This window comes from Dendrobium catenatum, unplaced genomic scaffold (assembly GCF_001605985.2).
Source record: "Dendrobium catenatum unplaced genomic scaffold, ASM160598v2 original_scaffold_209899, whole genome shotgun sequence".
NCBI classification, from domain to species: domain Eukaryota; kingdom Viridiplantae; phylum Streptophyta; class Magnoliopsida; order Asparagales; family Orchidaceae; genus Dendrobium; species Dendrobium catenatum.
This window is the reverse complement of record NW_021528311.1, coordinates 1073229-1089012: the sequence shown is the minus strand read 5'-3', so window position 1 is coordinate 1089012 and position 15784 is coordinate 1073229. Positions and strand designations below refer to the sequence as shown.

The 15784-nt window shown below is 34.5% G+C and overlaps 1 protein-coding gene across 1 annotated transcript; it reads left to right on the top strand.

Moving 5' to 3' along the window:
- Positions 1-745: 745 nt before the first annotated feature.
- LOC110096267 (receptor protein-tyrosine kinase CEPR1-like) lies at positions 746-4142 on the top strand. The gene is made up of 2 exons (XM_020822128.2): positions 746-3458; positions 3556-4142. Exons 1-2 carry the CDS (start codon positions 908-910, stop codon positions 3942-3944), a joined length of 2940 nt encoding a protein of 979 aa, XP_020677787.1. The 5' UTR covers positions 746-907; the 3' UTR covers positions 3945-4142.
- Positions 4143-15784: the final 11642 nt, after the last annotated feature.

Genomic DNA, 15784 nt, shown 5'->3' with positions numbered 1-15784 from the left:
AAATTAAAAAAGAAAATATATATATACATAACCTATTTGAGTTATTCTAATTACCCCTAACCATTAAAATTTTTCTCATAATATTTGAAGCTTAACCAGAACATAAACTAAAATTGGATGATGAAATAATTTTATATCAATTATTGTATTTTAAATCAATTATAAACTAATTTTTAGCAGGATTTACTCGCGTATCTAAGAATTTTTATATATTTATAAATCTAATATTTAAATTTTAAATTTACTTATATAAAATTTTAGTGTCTCAATTATTTAAAAATATATACATAAGAATATATTTTATTTTTATAAATAAATATAAATGATATTTTTAATATGATTTAAGAATTTATATATTATATAAAAAAAATTAAAAATTTTATTTAGAAGATACAATGTGATATGAGTGAAATTATTCTGTGCAGATGCAGACGTCGTCCTGAGGTGAATCATAACGCGTCACGTCACCTGTTTGCTGTGTACCATGAATTTGTACCGCTGTGCACCAGATGGCGTGATTCGCCTCCCAAGGATCTGATATCCGCACATAATAATTTCTAGTGATATGGGGGAAGAGCCATACGCAATATTCATTGATGATCCCAAATCCTACTCCATCCCCATTCACCACTACATAGTGGCTCAAAACTTTCTGACGCATTTGATCATTAATTTGCACCGAATTATTTAGTATTAATATAAAGTATTAATATTAAATTATATCGAATAGAATAATGTAAAAAATACAATAATTGATATAAAATATTAAGAGCTATGCTTAGCTAAAAATCAGTCCACGGTATTTTCAGGCTGTATAGAGCTTTCTCTTTCCATTATGATTCTCCTATGGTTCCACTGTAATCAATGATTCTCCAGGCACTATCCTTCTCATTCCTCTGCGTATATAATGCCACAGCCGTTGCCCTCCCCCTTCTCTCAAACCAAAAAACCATCTTCAAACCTCGGAAGAATAAAAAAGATGCCTCTCACCTCCATCTTCTTTTTCTTGTTCCTCCTCCCCTCCTTCCTTCCTCACCTCTCTCACTCCCTCCAATCCCAATCCAACTTCCTCTCTCTAATGCAACAATCCCTCTCCGGCATCACTAGCAACTGGAATTTCACCGCCAGCAACCCCTGTAACTTTTCCGGCATCACCTGTGATGATGACGAGCACCAAAATATAGTCCAAATTGACCTCTCCTCCTCCTCGCTCGCCGGAAAGTTCCCTCCCGGCATCTGTTCGTTCCTGCCGCTTCTCCGCACCCTTCGTTTAGGCTTCAACAACATCCTCAACGGCTTCCCAATTGACCTCCTCAACTGTTCTCACCTAGAAGAGCTCAACCTCACGAGCTCTAGAGTCACTGGAACCATACCTGATTTGGCCCGACTCCAATCTCTTCGTTCTCTTGACCTCTCCAACAACTCCTTCTCCGGAGACTTTCCACTCTCTATAACAAACCTCACCAATATCGAATTTATGAACTTTAATCAAAATCCAACCTTTAATGTTTGGAGGCTGCCGGAAGCCATTACAGGGCTAAAGAAGCTCAGGGTATTGATTCTTTCGACAATTTCCATGCGAAGGGATATACCTCCATGGATTGCTAACATGACCTGGCTCACTGATCTTGAGCTTAGTGGGAATTTGCTCGTTGGAAAGATTCCGGCGACTATTGGAAGAATGAAGAATCTCCAGTTACTGGAGCTGTATTATAACCTGCTCGAAGGAGAGATACCAGAGGAGCTTGGAAACTTAACAGAGCTTGTAGATATCGACTTGTCAGTAAATAAGCTCACCGGAAGAATACCGCAAAGTCTCTGCCAGCTGCCGAGGCTTGGAGTTCTGCAGCTTTATAGCAACAGACTCACCGGAGCAATCCCGCCGGTGCTCGGAAACTCGACGTCGCTTACAATTCTGTCAGTTTATCGAAATTCACTCTCCGGCAAGGTTCCGCCAACTCTCGGCAAGTTCTCTGAGCTGCTTGTACTTGAGCTCTCAGAGAATCAGTTCTCAGGGGAATTGCCAAAAGATACTTGCACTGCAGGCAAGTTGCTTTATTTCTTAGTGCTTGACAATCAATTTTCTGGCGAGCTACCGGAGAATTACGTGAGGTGCTGGTCTATGCTGCGTTTTCGAGTAAACAACAACGAGCTGGGCGGTGAAGTACCAAGCTTGCTCTTTGGGCTTCCTTATGCTTCCATTATTGATCTGAGCTTCAATCATTTTCACGGAAACTTTACGAAATATATAGAAAATGCCAAGAATTTATCAGCACTATTCTTGCAAAACAATAAGTTTTCTGGCGGGCTGCCGCCGGAGATCTCAAAAGCCGCCAGTTTGGTGAAGATAGATCTCAGCAATAATCTTTTCTCAGGTCCAATTCCCGCTGAAATAGGGTACTTGAGCAAGATGAACCAGCTTTCGTTGCAGGGGAACAAGCTTGACTCTGTCATTCCTGAATCCCTTTCTTTGCTTAAGTCCCTCAATATGCTTAACCTCTCAAATAATCTCCTCACAGGGGAGATACCCAACAGCCTCTGTGATATCCTCCCCAGTTCACTGGACCTTTCAAACAACCAGCTTTCTGGTCCAGTTCCTCTCCCTCTTATCAAAGATGGACTTATTGAAGGGGTTTCAGGCAATCCTCGATTGTGTGTTCCAATTTATCTCAATCTCACTGAGCCAATTCTTCCACTGTGTCCACAACCCAGCTTTAGAAAGAGACTGAGCGGCATATGGGCCATTTTAGTTTCTGCAATTCTGTCAATTCTCGGGATTCTCTTGCTGGTTAAGCGCTGGTTGGGCAAGAAGAACACGTTTATCGAGCGCGATCAACTTTCAACCGGCTCGTCTTTCCCCTACGACGTCACTAACTTCCACAAGCTAAGGTTTGATCAGCACGAGATAGCAGAAGGGTTGATTCATAAAAACATTGTTGGTCATGGAGGATCCGGCACCGTCTACAAGATAGAACTAAGTGATGGTGAGTCGGTTGCCGTGAAGAAGTTATGGAGAAAAATGGCAAAGGATTCTTCATCCACCGAAAAGAAGAATTTTGAAAGGGAGCTGAGGGCAGAGGTGGAGACACTAGGGAGCATCAGACACAGAAACATTGTAAAGCTCTACTGCTACTTATCAAGCTTAGATACCAGTCTTCTTGTTTATGAGTACATGCCTAATGGAAACCTCTGGGATGCTCTTCACAATGCCGGGAACTTCCTGAATTGGCGTAGCAGGAATCGGATTGCACTTGGGGTAGCGCAGGGACTGGCTTACCTTCACCATGATCTCTTGCACCCCATCATTCATCGAGATATTAAGAGCTCAAACATACTCCTTGATGCAGATTTCGAGCCAAAGGTTGCAGATTTTGGAATTTCCAAGGTCTTGCATGCTGGGATGAACTACACAGCATCCACCACTGTGATTGCTGGCACCCATGGATACTTTGCACCAGGTAAATCTATTAAGTTCTTAACTATTTCTTCATATGGAAAGTTGTTCACTGCGTTTGTATCAGAATTATGCAAACTAATAGTTAAATTTCATGGCAGAATATGCCTACTCCACCAAAGCAACTACAAAATGTGATGTCTATAGCTTTGGTGTGGTGCTCATGGAGCTGATAACAGGGAAGAAACCGATCGAAGCTGAATTTGGGGAGAACAAAGACATCATTTACTGGGTTTCAAACAAGATGAATACCAGAGATGGGATATTGGGGGTATTGGATAAGCGGCTATCAGCCAGCCCATTCAAGGAAGAGATGATCCAAATGCTGAGAATTGCGATGCGGTGCACCTGTAGCTTGCCAGCCCTTCGGCCATCCATGAATGAGGTTGCCCAGATCTTGTTAGAGTTAGAAACATGCAAGTATGATGTAAAAAATGGATCATCAATCAAGCTAAAGGATTCAGTTCCCATCACAAAGACTAGTGACTGAATTTGAGCCAAGATTGGTGATCACGATAGTACCAGGATCACTTCTTGGCTTAAGAAGCACTTGTTAAATATATTGGTTTGACATGACATCTGGGACTTAAAGAGGTCTTTTGGTTCCTCTAATGTTATCATTTCCTTCTTTTTCTTTCTTGTTTTAAGATTGAATAAAGCTACTCCCCAAATCTACACTTTAAATGAATTTTTTCAGTTCATATGAATCTTTTGTATGAAATATTTTTCCTATTTCATATAGGTCATTCAATCATTCACAAAAAAAAGAACAAAAAAGAAATCATGAAATCTTAAACATTTTCAGATTTTATTTTTATTCAGAATAAATAAAACTATAAATATTTTGAAGAATCTACAAGGTTACACAGCTTTGTAACTACGCAGCATCTGGTGCCTTGAATGACCCTACTTAGGCTCATTAAATAATTTCCAGCCTTCTGCTATTCGCCAGTAAATTCTGCCTTTTTCTCATTTTATTTGGTGAGGGTGATGGAGCCAAATAGGAATGAGGTGTAGGAACCTTTCTTGTCTTCCCACCCAAGTGGATTCTCTCTTCTTTTAAATTTAAAAGTTTGTTGAATCCTGTTGGTGGGACCTATTCATATAACTATCCGTTATGTGGACACTGTTCGGACATGGACAACTATATTCCCATTAACAAGGATTAATTATTCTACGCAGACACCAAACGTCATTTGGAGACAAATCAAAGCACTATACGTTACTTGCTATGTACCACGGCTCTGTACCCGCTGTGTACCGGGTAACGTGGCACGCTCTGATTCGCCTCGGGATACAGAGCTACGTCCGGTGTCCGTACAGAATAATGTTTCATTAACGTTTAAAATGACATGTGTTATATAAATAAAAATATCTTTTTTAATATAATTAAAAAGGGAACATCTTCTTGCACATATTTGTAGGGCTTTTTAATAATAAATATCAAGATTATTTTAATTTCTTAAAAAGCAGTGTATCTTTTTATAAAAACTATTTAACCATATGAAATATTTACTAAGCCGAACTGTTTCCCATACTTTATTCCCTCCATGCTCCAACGTTTCACTGTGACATAGTCTACTCTTATTGTTAGGAATAGCCATATCAAACTAAGTAGCTTATAAGGACTATTTAGAGTTGACTCAAACCCAGGTAATGATTTCAGCCACCTGAGAGGCGCACTTGCCCAAAATGAGCCTCACACTTAAAAACATCCATTAAAAAAGCTTAGATCATCTTCTTAGGCTCTTCTTATAGACCCCCTCCCCCACCCATTAAGTTAATTTAATCTCAAATGTTACAACAACAACAATAACATCAAGCATTTATCTCACTACATGGTAACGTGGGGTCGGCTACATGAATCCTTTTTCTCAATTGTGTCCCTTTAAGAGTCAAATACTCATTTAAATCTAGTAAAGAAAGATCATTTCTAAAATTTTTTAATTAACTCTTTTTAGGTAATCTCAAATGTTAGAAAATTAATCACAGAATTGCGAAATCTTGCACTATACTTCACTTTTACAATGCTATAAACATTTCCCACTTTTTAGACTTTATTATGCTATAATGGTAAAATAAAAATATATGGCCTAATTGCAACTCAGAAAACTTTTTGCGAAGTATTATGAAGTAAACCACACAGCAAAAAAAAAAAAAAAAAAAACAGCGAAAATGAACATAAGGATTTCATATGGAAAAATTCAAAATTGAGAAAAAAAACTACGGAGCAACACATGACTAAGAAATTCATTATAAAATTGGGAGAAATTGGACAAATCTCACTTCTCACAATCTCTCGTTATCTCTCTTAACTTCTCTCTTCATTTTACCCTCAGAACAGGGAAAGAGATGCTATTCAATACATTAAAAGACATAACCCTTTAAGTGAAACAAAAAAAAAAAGGAAAGGAAGAACTACTTAGCCCAGCTCGCAGCATTGCGACGCTAAGGTCTGGAGCACTGTGGTGCTCCACTGTCTATATCTGAGTCCACCATACAATATCGTGGTGCTACAACCTATAGCGCTGCAGGCATCGATGTTTTGGAGTGCCACAACACTCATCTCTCTTTCTCCAATCCAAGCCTATAACGTTGTAGCACTTGTATAGGAAAAAAAAATTTCGGGCAAGGCCTCCAAAACCCGAGCAAGGGGAGCATAGCCTCCATGCAACCCCAAACAAAGCCTAAATTTTGCAACAAAACAGCCCCTAAAGTTCACACTATGTCATAGTTTTTCAATTGGGAATAATTCTAAGTCAGATAATTACCAAAGTTTTAGCATCATATTCGAGCTAGAGACCTCTAATTAAAGCTTTGGCATCTCCATGATTTATTCTAGCATAAGTCATAAATGATCAAATATTACAATTGAAATGTACAACATAAACAATTATTTCAGCATTTCATGACAACTAGTATATAGAGACAAATTGTCAAACAGTTGGCATGCAAACTGCTAATTCGACCTTGGAAGAACAAGCGCGTCAGAGTCAGAGAAAAAGAATCATTACATTTTATATTTGCAAATGTATAAATCTGTAATTGATAGAATTGATAAACTACTTTTCAAAATCTCGATGAGATCAACGATGTCACTGTAGAAAAAATTCATTTTTGTACCTTACGTGCCTTCTGCTCCTCCATCATCAACAAGGCAAACACCAACAGTCAATGCCAAAGCTAATGCAGTTCATCACTAACAAGATAGATTCCTCCGTCTACATCGATGCTTGTTATTGACATCAACACCAACACCTATCATAACTACAAAGTTATTAATGTTCTTCGAAAACATTAATACAAATGTTAGTTATTGACAACAAGTTAGATGTCTGTGATCGACATCAACATTGACACCTATTATCTCTATCATGGCCTTCTTGGTTGCTGGTATTCCCTCCTATAAAGAGAATGATTAAGTAGCCAACAATGATCACTTGATACTAAATCTAATATCTCAAGGCACCTTTTGATAGTTATCTTCTTTAGTTTAGTTCTATTATGTTATATCAAATTTATCTCCAATTATAAAAAATAATATCATTTATAATCTGTTATTCATATTAATAAATCATTTTAATAGGATCAAATCTTGTGGTTTTCCCCCTTGTGAATTAAGAAAATTTTCTTTATGATATACCCCCAACTTATTATCATTGCATGTTACTTTTTAAGAAAAAAAAATTTATCTTAATATTATATAAAAATCTTCCATGCAGATAGATAAGTTGATAAGGCAGTAATTAGTTTCCTCTTGCGTGAGAAAAAAAAAAAACCACTTTATCACAGTCTAAAAGAAGTGGAGCAATTACCATAAGCACCATATGAAAAAATTGTATTTGCGGACCAAATCCGTTAGAAATGAACATTATCTAACGGAAATATTGACTTTGGGGTGGATTTTAGACCGAAAATGGGTCGACAATAAAATGCGTGTCGATAATACGGTTTGGATAGAAAAAGACCACTGGAAATATCCTTGTTTTCTGTTAGAAATGTAACCTAAAAATGGCGGTTTCGTATCCTTGTTTCCGACAGAATTAGAATATAGCCGCCGGAACTTCCGGCGATAATTTCCAACATAAGCGTTGCAGCAATTCATCGTATCGTAGTTATCAAAAAATAATCAAAAAGAAATTCGCCGAAAACTTATACCATAAAATTTTAAAAAAAAATCCATTCCTCTTGAATATTCTACAACACAACAATCCTACAAAACATGCATATATCATACACATATTTCAACTTCAAACAAAGATACTTATGCTACATATAATGATACATTTGAACACAAAAACTTATTCTACAATTACCAAATAGTTCTAAAATAAACATCATGTTCATTACACAATAAAATTGGACCATAAAATGTTCAAACACATAGTAATATTAATAAAATGTCTAATTAGAATCATTTTTGTCATTCTTCTCCTCAAACGCTTCTTTCCACTAAATTGCTCCCTCATTCTCTGCAACTTCTCCAATATATGACTTTGTTGCATCTATCTCTACATCTGCATGTTAGCTTGTGATTTTTGGGCTTCATCTAGCTCTGCTACAAGGGTAGCCACCTGTTGGCCATACAAAGTAGCTTGATTGTCTGCTGAGAAGCTGGAGCCACCAGAGGTCTTCCCCTTGTATGCATAGGCTTGTAAGCCTAATCCATAAACTCGCCTTTTCTACATTCCACCTATCACTTGCAACCAAGTGCGATAGTCAAAATAATCTGCAAATCCCCCATAAGAACCCTCACCTGCTCTGGCCTGACTCTCTTGAAGTCGTGTTGACTTTTCTTACAAAAGTTAATACAAGATTAATCAATTTACAAATGAAACCTAAAATATTAAACTTATATGCTCACGTAAGCTCTCATTGCTCGCTGATCAACCTATTGTTGGTCCTCTTACTGCTTTTGGGTATGACTATACAACTCAACAACGGACAGGTCACTACCAAGCAGCTCTTTCTATAACATATTAACATTAGTATTCATAACTAAATAAATTATTAAAATTATTTCAGAACATTGCATGTGCTAAGTGTGCAAAATTGAGCCCCAGTATGGAGTGAACTGCCCATATACCCTACGTTAGAAGCCCTGTTATGTCTATTATGGCCCCTTCTGGTATAATCTGGGTTGTCCCAAGCACTTGTCAGCTCGGTCCATACACTCTCACCAATCCAGAGGGGTTGCTTGCTCAACTTCATAATGTCTATAAATATGTCTCGCAGGCGAGTTGACTCTTGCTTCTCATTTTTTTTTCTAATCTTATCTTTGTGCTTGTGCAACCAGTAAAAATCTTTATGTATATAAAAATATATAATATAGAATATTTTTGTTAGCTTGATTAAAAAAATATAATATATAATATATATTTTTATTAATAACTAACCTCAAACTCTCTATACTACAAATTGTGCACTTCATTTGGGATTTTTTTCCATGAAATATAAGGAGCATCAAACTTGCTCCGTATGATGTACTGTATCTTATGCATGGACCGCTTCATTGAATAAAACCTGCACAAAATGTGTTTGGTGAAAATACATTTCTCAAATTATCTTAACAGTGTTAAGAATGTCCTTAAAATGTATGTGTCACCCTCATTTGCAATCCAAATGCGCCCATCTGATGTCTGCTCTATTGCAATCGGGGTGAAAGGTCCACCTACATAGGGCTGAGGTAGTTGTGGGTGGTAGAATGGCGGACATATGATGTATATCGATACGTTGGAGAATGTAACGCCCCATAATAAAATTTAGAAGAATTGTTTGTTTGTTTGTTTTTTTAATATAACAGAGCTTCTATAAATCATCAATAAAAATAATAACAAGCTAAAACAACTAAAATCATATACATAAATATATTTTTACTATTTATTAACCCAAAATGTTATTTACACAAACCAGAAGATTACTCTACAAAAGAATAAAACAAAATACATAACAAAGAAGATTTCTAACTTGATTTCATGAATTGAGAAAGTTTGTCAATGGAGAAAGCAATATAAGGTCAAGTTAGTGCAAGATATTTAAGATCTTTGACAATCATCTAAAGTAGGAGGTTGCTCGGGTGGACATTTGTGTTGTGAAAGGCTTAACATTAAGCATGTTGGCCTTGTTAGATATGATCTTAAATGTTTTGTTGTTGAGAGAGAAAAATATCATCTGAATTGGAAATCATATTAATATCAAGAAAATAAAATACCATAATGGAAAATTGGTAGGTCAGATTGATGACAAATGGTTCAATATGATTGCTATGATTGTCAATAATAATTATGTCATCCACATATATAAACATAAATATAATGAGATAGTTATTGATGATATATGAAGAAGGAGATATCAAATTTAGAGATGACAAATCATATTGTAAGAGAATTTGACAATCCTGATACCCATATTGTAACACAAATATAATGGGTTATATATAGAAGTCTATATTTTGCAATGATGATAACTTTATAAACATCCATTATACTAATTATAAAGCTAATTTATTACAAATTATGAAATTAGGGAGCTATATATGGAAGCCTATTACTTGTAACTATGCTAAATATTATATTATATTGCTATCACTAGTATAATTAACATTTAAAATTTTTAGTAATTGTTATTGATACATCACTAGAAAGTTCAGTCAATTAAGCACAAATCTCGAGGATTCTTTAGATTAGAAACTTTGAAATTAAATTCAGAATCATTCGAACTTTAATTTCCATAAACTTATAGTTGAAATGAATTTCTTCGTGAGATGAACCTTGTGAAATCAAAAGTGATACAATCTAAGCACCAATGAGCCCATATCAAGTACTTAAAGTATGAATTAAAACATCATGAGTCCATGACATTTATTGAAGCAACAAACAATCTCCTATCTTTATATGCTTATAGTCAAATGAAGCATCATGATGAGAGAAATTCAAAGAACCTAATATCACATGATTCTAATCTTACTAAGATATTTAAATGGTGAAAGAACAATCTATGATTAAGAGAGTTAATGCGGGCTATTTTTGGAATATTTTAAGACTCGCTATATTCACCTCTTTAAAAAATTATAAGTAGACCCTCATTCTCTGCACAAATGGATCTTGAGCTAATTTTGAGAGAGATTAAAGATTCATCTATCGTTTAAAGTCAATGACCATCGCCCAACTAAATCACTCAGCCATTCCAGCTCGCCTATTGCTACGTATCCGTCACTATTTGTTCGTGATCCAATTTTCATTACCCGACTAAGACCTATCAACCGTCATCCTCCAATCATCATTGCCCTGACTATGTTTTCATGACCACTGTTATCAAACTATTATTTTTCTAGTTATGGTCTCCTAACTATCATTGCTTGACCATTATATCTCAACCACCATCGCCCAACAATATAGATGCATGCCAACTTTGTCTTATGTCGTCACCAATAGTGTCAATTTACGTGATCATCTGTAAGACTGATGCATGTCATCTCTTATACGACAGGTGCATACCATCGATGCCAACACTGACTTCATCGTCTATCGTTGCCAACAACATCAATGCACACTATCATTAATAAGGTCAATGCATACCATCAACACTAACTTTATTTCTTTATGTTAATGTCATGATTACATTGAAATTCTTGATCTCCAGTCTCTACTAATCAAATAAGAATGATCGAACATATCACAAATAATTTCTTGAAGACAATCCCAATGCCTCAAGGCTCCTCCAACAACCGAATAATCTCTTCACACGCCTCCTTTTTGGCTTTTTTTTATCATTTTTCTCATTTTATAATTTTTAGTTAGGATACATTATTCTTATAAAGCATTTTAAGCTATTTTTATTCTTTCACATGTTTATGCTTGTGATCACATATAACTAGCACTTTTTGTATTATTATTGTTATTGTTTTATTTTTTTTAGTACTTTTTGTATTAATGAAGCTAGGCAAGGTCAATATTTCCAAAAACATATATAACCAAAACATGATTAAAAATTTAATTGTGCTAATTTGCAATTAAACTAACTTTAAAGACTAATGATTATCATAAATTAATTTCTATCCTGCATAAATCCACACAAAAACTGACAGAATATTGAATTAGCAAACAACACTTATTATTAAAATATCTCCTTGAATCTTTCATATCCTATGGCTTCTGCATGACTGGCTAATTAATTTTTTTTTTTTTCCTTTTCATTTTCTGCCTTTTACTAAGACCCAAAGACTGCCGGCGATGAGTGACAGTCTTTATTGTTGTTATCGCAAGCCAAACTTGCCATATGGCTTTCGTAGCATGAGTTCATTGTTTTTTCAATCCTTTTTCTTCGTCACAAACTTCTTTGTGTAGGCCATAAAATATTTCAAACTTTTAGATCTGTAATTTATTATTTTTAAATTATTGGAGTGTTTTTAAATTTGAAATAATATTTGAAATATTAAGTATAAATATTTATTAGCCTCCAACAATCTTTATTTTGCACTAAATTAGACCCAAATCTATCACAACATGTCAAGCATTTGCTCAAGGAACCGGTATAGATTCATCCAAGGTTGAGAGAGATACTCACCTAGACAGAGACCAACCTCCTAGGCCACTCGCCATCATCCAAGCAGTTAGGTCATCGCTAACATCCCCCGATCCAAGCACAAGTAGTGCACACTCTCATACAATTCTTAGCTTGTGATTTTCATCAACTCAAACGACCTGCCCCTAGTGCTTAGGGGACAAAGTGTGGCGTCTAAGGACTCAGTGTCGTGTTTAGAGGACTAACCATACATACTTGTTTTTAATTACTCATTATGCCCTAAAAGTGGTAAACTTATTTTGTATGGACACCGGAAGGCGTCTAGAGACCAACAAGAATGCGCCACATCACTTTTTTGCTCAATATTGTTGTGTACCGGGTGACGTGACGCGTTCTGGTTGGCCTTCAGACCATCCGATGTCCGCACATAATAATTTCTTCTAGAACTGAGAGCTACATTAAAGATATAGAGCTACAAAGGCACCCACTAATTTATGTCACATGTAATGTACAACCAATAATGAGAACATGATTCATAATATAATTTTATTTTTAATGTGTTTAGTCTTTTTTACAGTCCTCTAAGTCCTACAAAAAAAGAGCGATAATGCATATTTTAAATTTTTGAATACTTTTCAATTTTCTTAGCATAATTTACAATATTATTTGACTTTCACTCTCCATACTCTATAAAATTATGAAACGGGCATGAATGTTACATGCATCCACAAAAAAAAAAAGTAATGTTCTTCTATAATTAATTCAATCACAAAATTAATAAAGTCAATAATATTATAATTTTAGAATAAGAAAATTTCAAAAAAAAAAATCTCCCAAAAATAAAGATGATTTATTTCTTCGAACAAAATTTTTAGAAGGAATTCGAAAGAACCTGATTATTTTGAAAAGAAATATAAAAATATGAGAAAAAGAGCAGAAATAAGTATGAACATTGCTCAAAATAAAGAAATCAATATACCAAACAAATTATTAGTATTTTTAGGGGATCTTTTTCATCATCATCTCCATATTACCGCATTGAGATGGCACTACTAAATCAATCTCTATCTTTTGCATTAGTTTCTTTAAAAGTTGACAATTGCGATGTTAAATTTGATATCCTTTGTAGTCTAATTTTAGTAAACTAATGAATATTTCAATGAGAGAAATCTTATGACATTCAAAGTTCTTTAATCTTAGTGCAAAATAAAACTAAATCAAACACTTAAAATATATTTGAAAATATCATGATATCATTTGAGGTACCAAATGATCTTTGAATTCTATGTGTTTATTATTAAAATGAGTGTCTTGATGAGATAAGCCCAATGAGTCGAAGATAACTCAATTTTGATATTACGGAAGCACTTAACTGCCTAAGAAAATCTTATATACTTAATGGATTTAAAATGAATTGTTCAATGAAATGTTAGAATTTTAGCTAAATTTTTTAGCTAAAATACTAATTTTAAAAAAATCTATAAATAGATTATCATTCTTTACGTGATGAAGAAGGGTACTAAAACTTTGACTTTAACCTAAAGTTGGAGATAGCTTTGTCTGACAATCAATGTTAATATCTAATGCTGACGACACTTGTCTTTCAATTCTTGTTGCTAGGCTATTATTGTCTGATAAAGATCCGAATTGTCCAATTATTGTTAGGTATTAGTCCTAGATTTAGGTTTGCTTTTGTGTAGCTATTTGTATAGCTGTAGGTGTTGCTTTTGTGCCTATTAATAGGCTTTAGCTTGTATTAGGAAAGCAGCCAAGGAAATAAAGTTTTGAAGCATTTTCGGCTCACGCCCCTCTCCCTCCATCTCTCTCCCTCTCTATCTCTTGCAAGAATTCAAGATCTCCTCAAAAGATCCAACAATTATCATCACCTATTCATTGTCACTCAACTATTGTTGTTCAACTATTAGTGCCTAGCTATACTTATCTAATTATTTTCTCTTGATTATCATTGCCTGATTGCTGTATCATAATCATCATTGCCCAACTGTGCAACAACATCAACTATTGCCATCACCAACAAGATCAATTCATGGAATTGTTAATAGTGTTAAAGCATACCATCTGCAAAAAAATATAGATGCATGCCGAGTCAATAATGCAAACATCCATCATAGGTAATAAGCCAATGCACATCATCAACACCAATATTTATACACACTATTGTCAATTAGTTTAACTCCATATTTATATTAACTTTGATGCCTATCATCCACATCAACCTCAATGCTCTCCTTTGCCAATAAAATTAAAAGACGATGTGGACACAAATGTCAAAAGTATTTCATTGATTACATGGTTGATGCCCTCCTTCGATAGATATTAACATAAAACTTATTGTTGATACCAAGACTTTATAGTCTGTGGAGTATGATCCTCCTTTTTTTAAAGATAATTATCAATCAACCTGCTAATAATCGCTTGATGATAACTTTAATGCCTCAAAACTTTAATGTCTTTTAGCACGAAAGCCATTATTAAAATGTCATGTCCACTTATTGTATCAATATGCTCACTAATTGCGAGAAAGAGCATCCTTTATAACTTACAATACATACTGGTTGAATCATTACACTACACCAGTCTATGCAATTTTTTCACTTTTTGGATTTATACGTAAAAAACCTATATTTTTATAAGCTGTTCTAGACTTTTATGTGTGCCTGCAAGATCTCTATGCATTGCTATGGTGATAACCTCTCTATGCTACAATAAAATTTTCAAGCATACAATAATAATAATTAAATTTATTTTGAGAATAATATAATTTAAAATTTGATTGATTATTTAATTATTAAACTTATTTCAATCAAATTTAATAGCCATAAACTTCATCATAATTAAATTTAGTTCAAAATAGCTTGATTCAAAATTCAGAATTATTAGTATTTTTCCAACAATAAAGAGGCATAAATGACAAATATTAATTAGTGGCCATCATGTCAATTATGGGCATTCTTGATTTTTGGTTGGTATGAAGATAATCACAGAGAGGATGAAATGGATTTTGATGACTATAATCTTTTCTTTTAAAGAGTAAAAAAGAATAAAAAAAAGTTCAAAAAATATATATCTCATAAAAATAATAAAGAATAATCGGTAGTGTCGTTAATGAAAGGAGTAATTTTCTTTTTCTAACAAATTGTATTATTATTATTATTATATTAAAATTATAAATATGAAAATAATTGTTACTCAACCAATAATATTAAAATTAGGTATTTCTAGCTTTAAAAATGAAAATTCAAAATTCAAAATTATTTTATTATTTATTGAAATTACTAAAATTTAAATTTAATAAGCAGAGTCTAATATAAACAAATGGATAAATAATCAAGTAAAAAAAGCTAATAAATATATATTTTTAATTTTATAAATCGATAGATTCCGGGCGTGGGCCAGGGCGATGGGGTTGGGACGTCGCTCTTGCTTCAAATGATTTCAAAAGAAAATTTGAAAAAGCCGTTGGGCCAGCTGTCAGACCGGAAGCCATGGATCTCCGCTGTTAAAGATCAGACGGTCATAAATGTACTCCCAAGACGGATGGCATGTTCGTAATTTTAATGTAATGCTAGCCTTCTTTTATTCAAAAATTGAAAACGGGCGGCAAATGTGCTGTTTCACTAACTATGGTTATCTGAGATGGCCTGCATGGCTGCATCTCATCTTCGTTGGCTTCCCTGCCGTTAGTGTAACCGTGGTTTGCTCGTTTAGCTAAACGGCCTCTACCCAAATAGCCCTCCTCGGTCCTCTATAAAATGACGGAGGGCCTGATGCGGAGTATAGCGGAAG

Bases quoted from the DNA above. Each gene is read 5' to 3' on its own strand.
- LOC110096267 (XM_020822128.2), top strand. From the start codon at position 908: ATGCCACAGCCGTTGCCCTCCCCCTTCTCTCAAACCAAAAAACCATCT. The intron at 3,459-3,555 runs GTAAATCTATTA...ATTTCATGGCAG, and splicing joins CCATGGATACTTTGCACCAG to AATATGCCTACTCCACCAAA.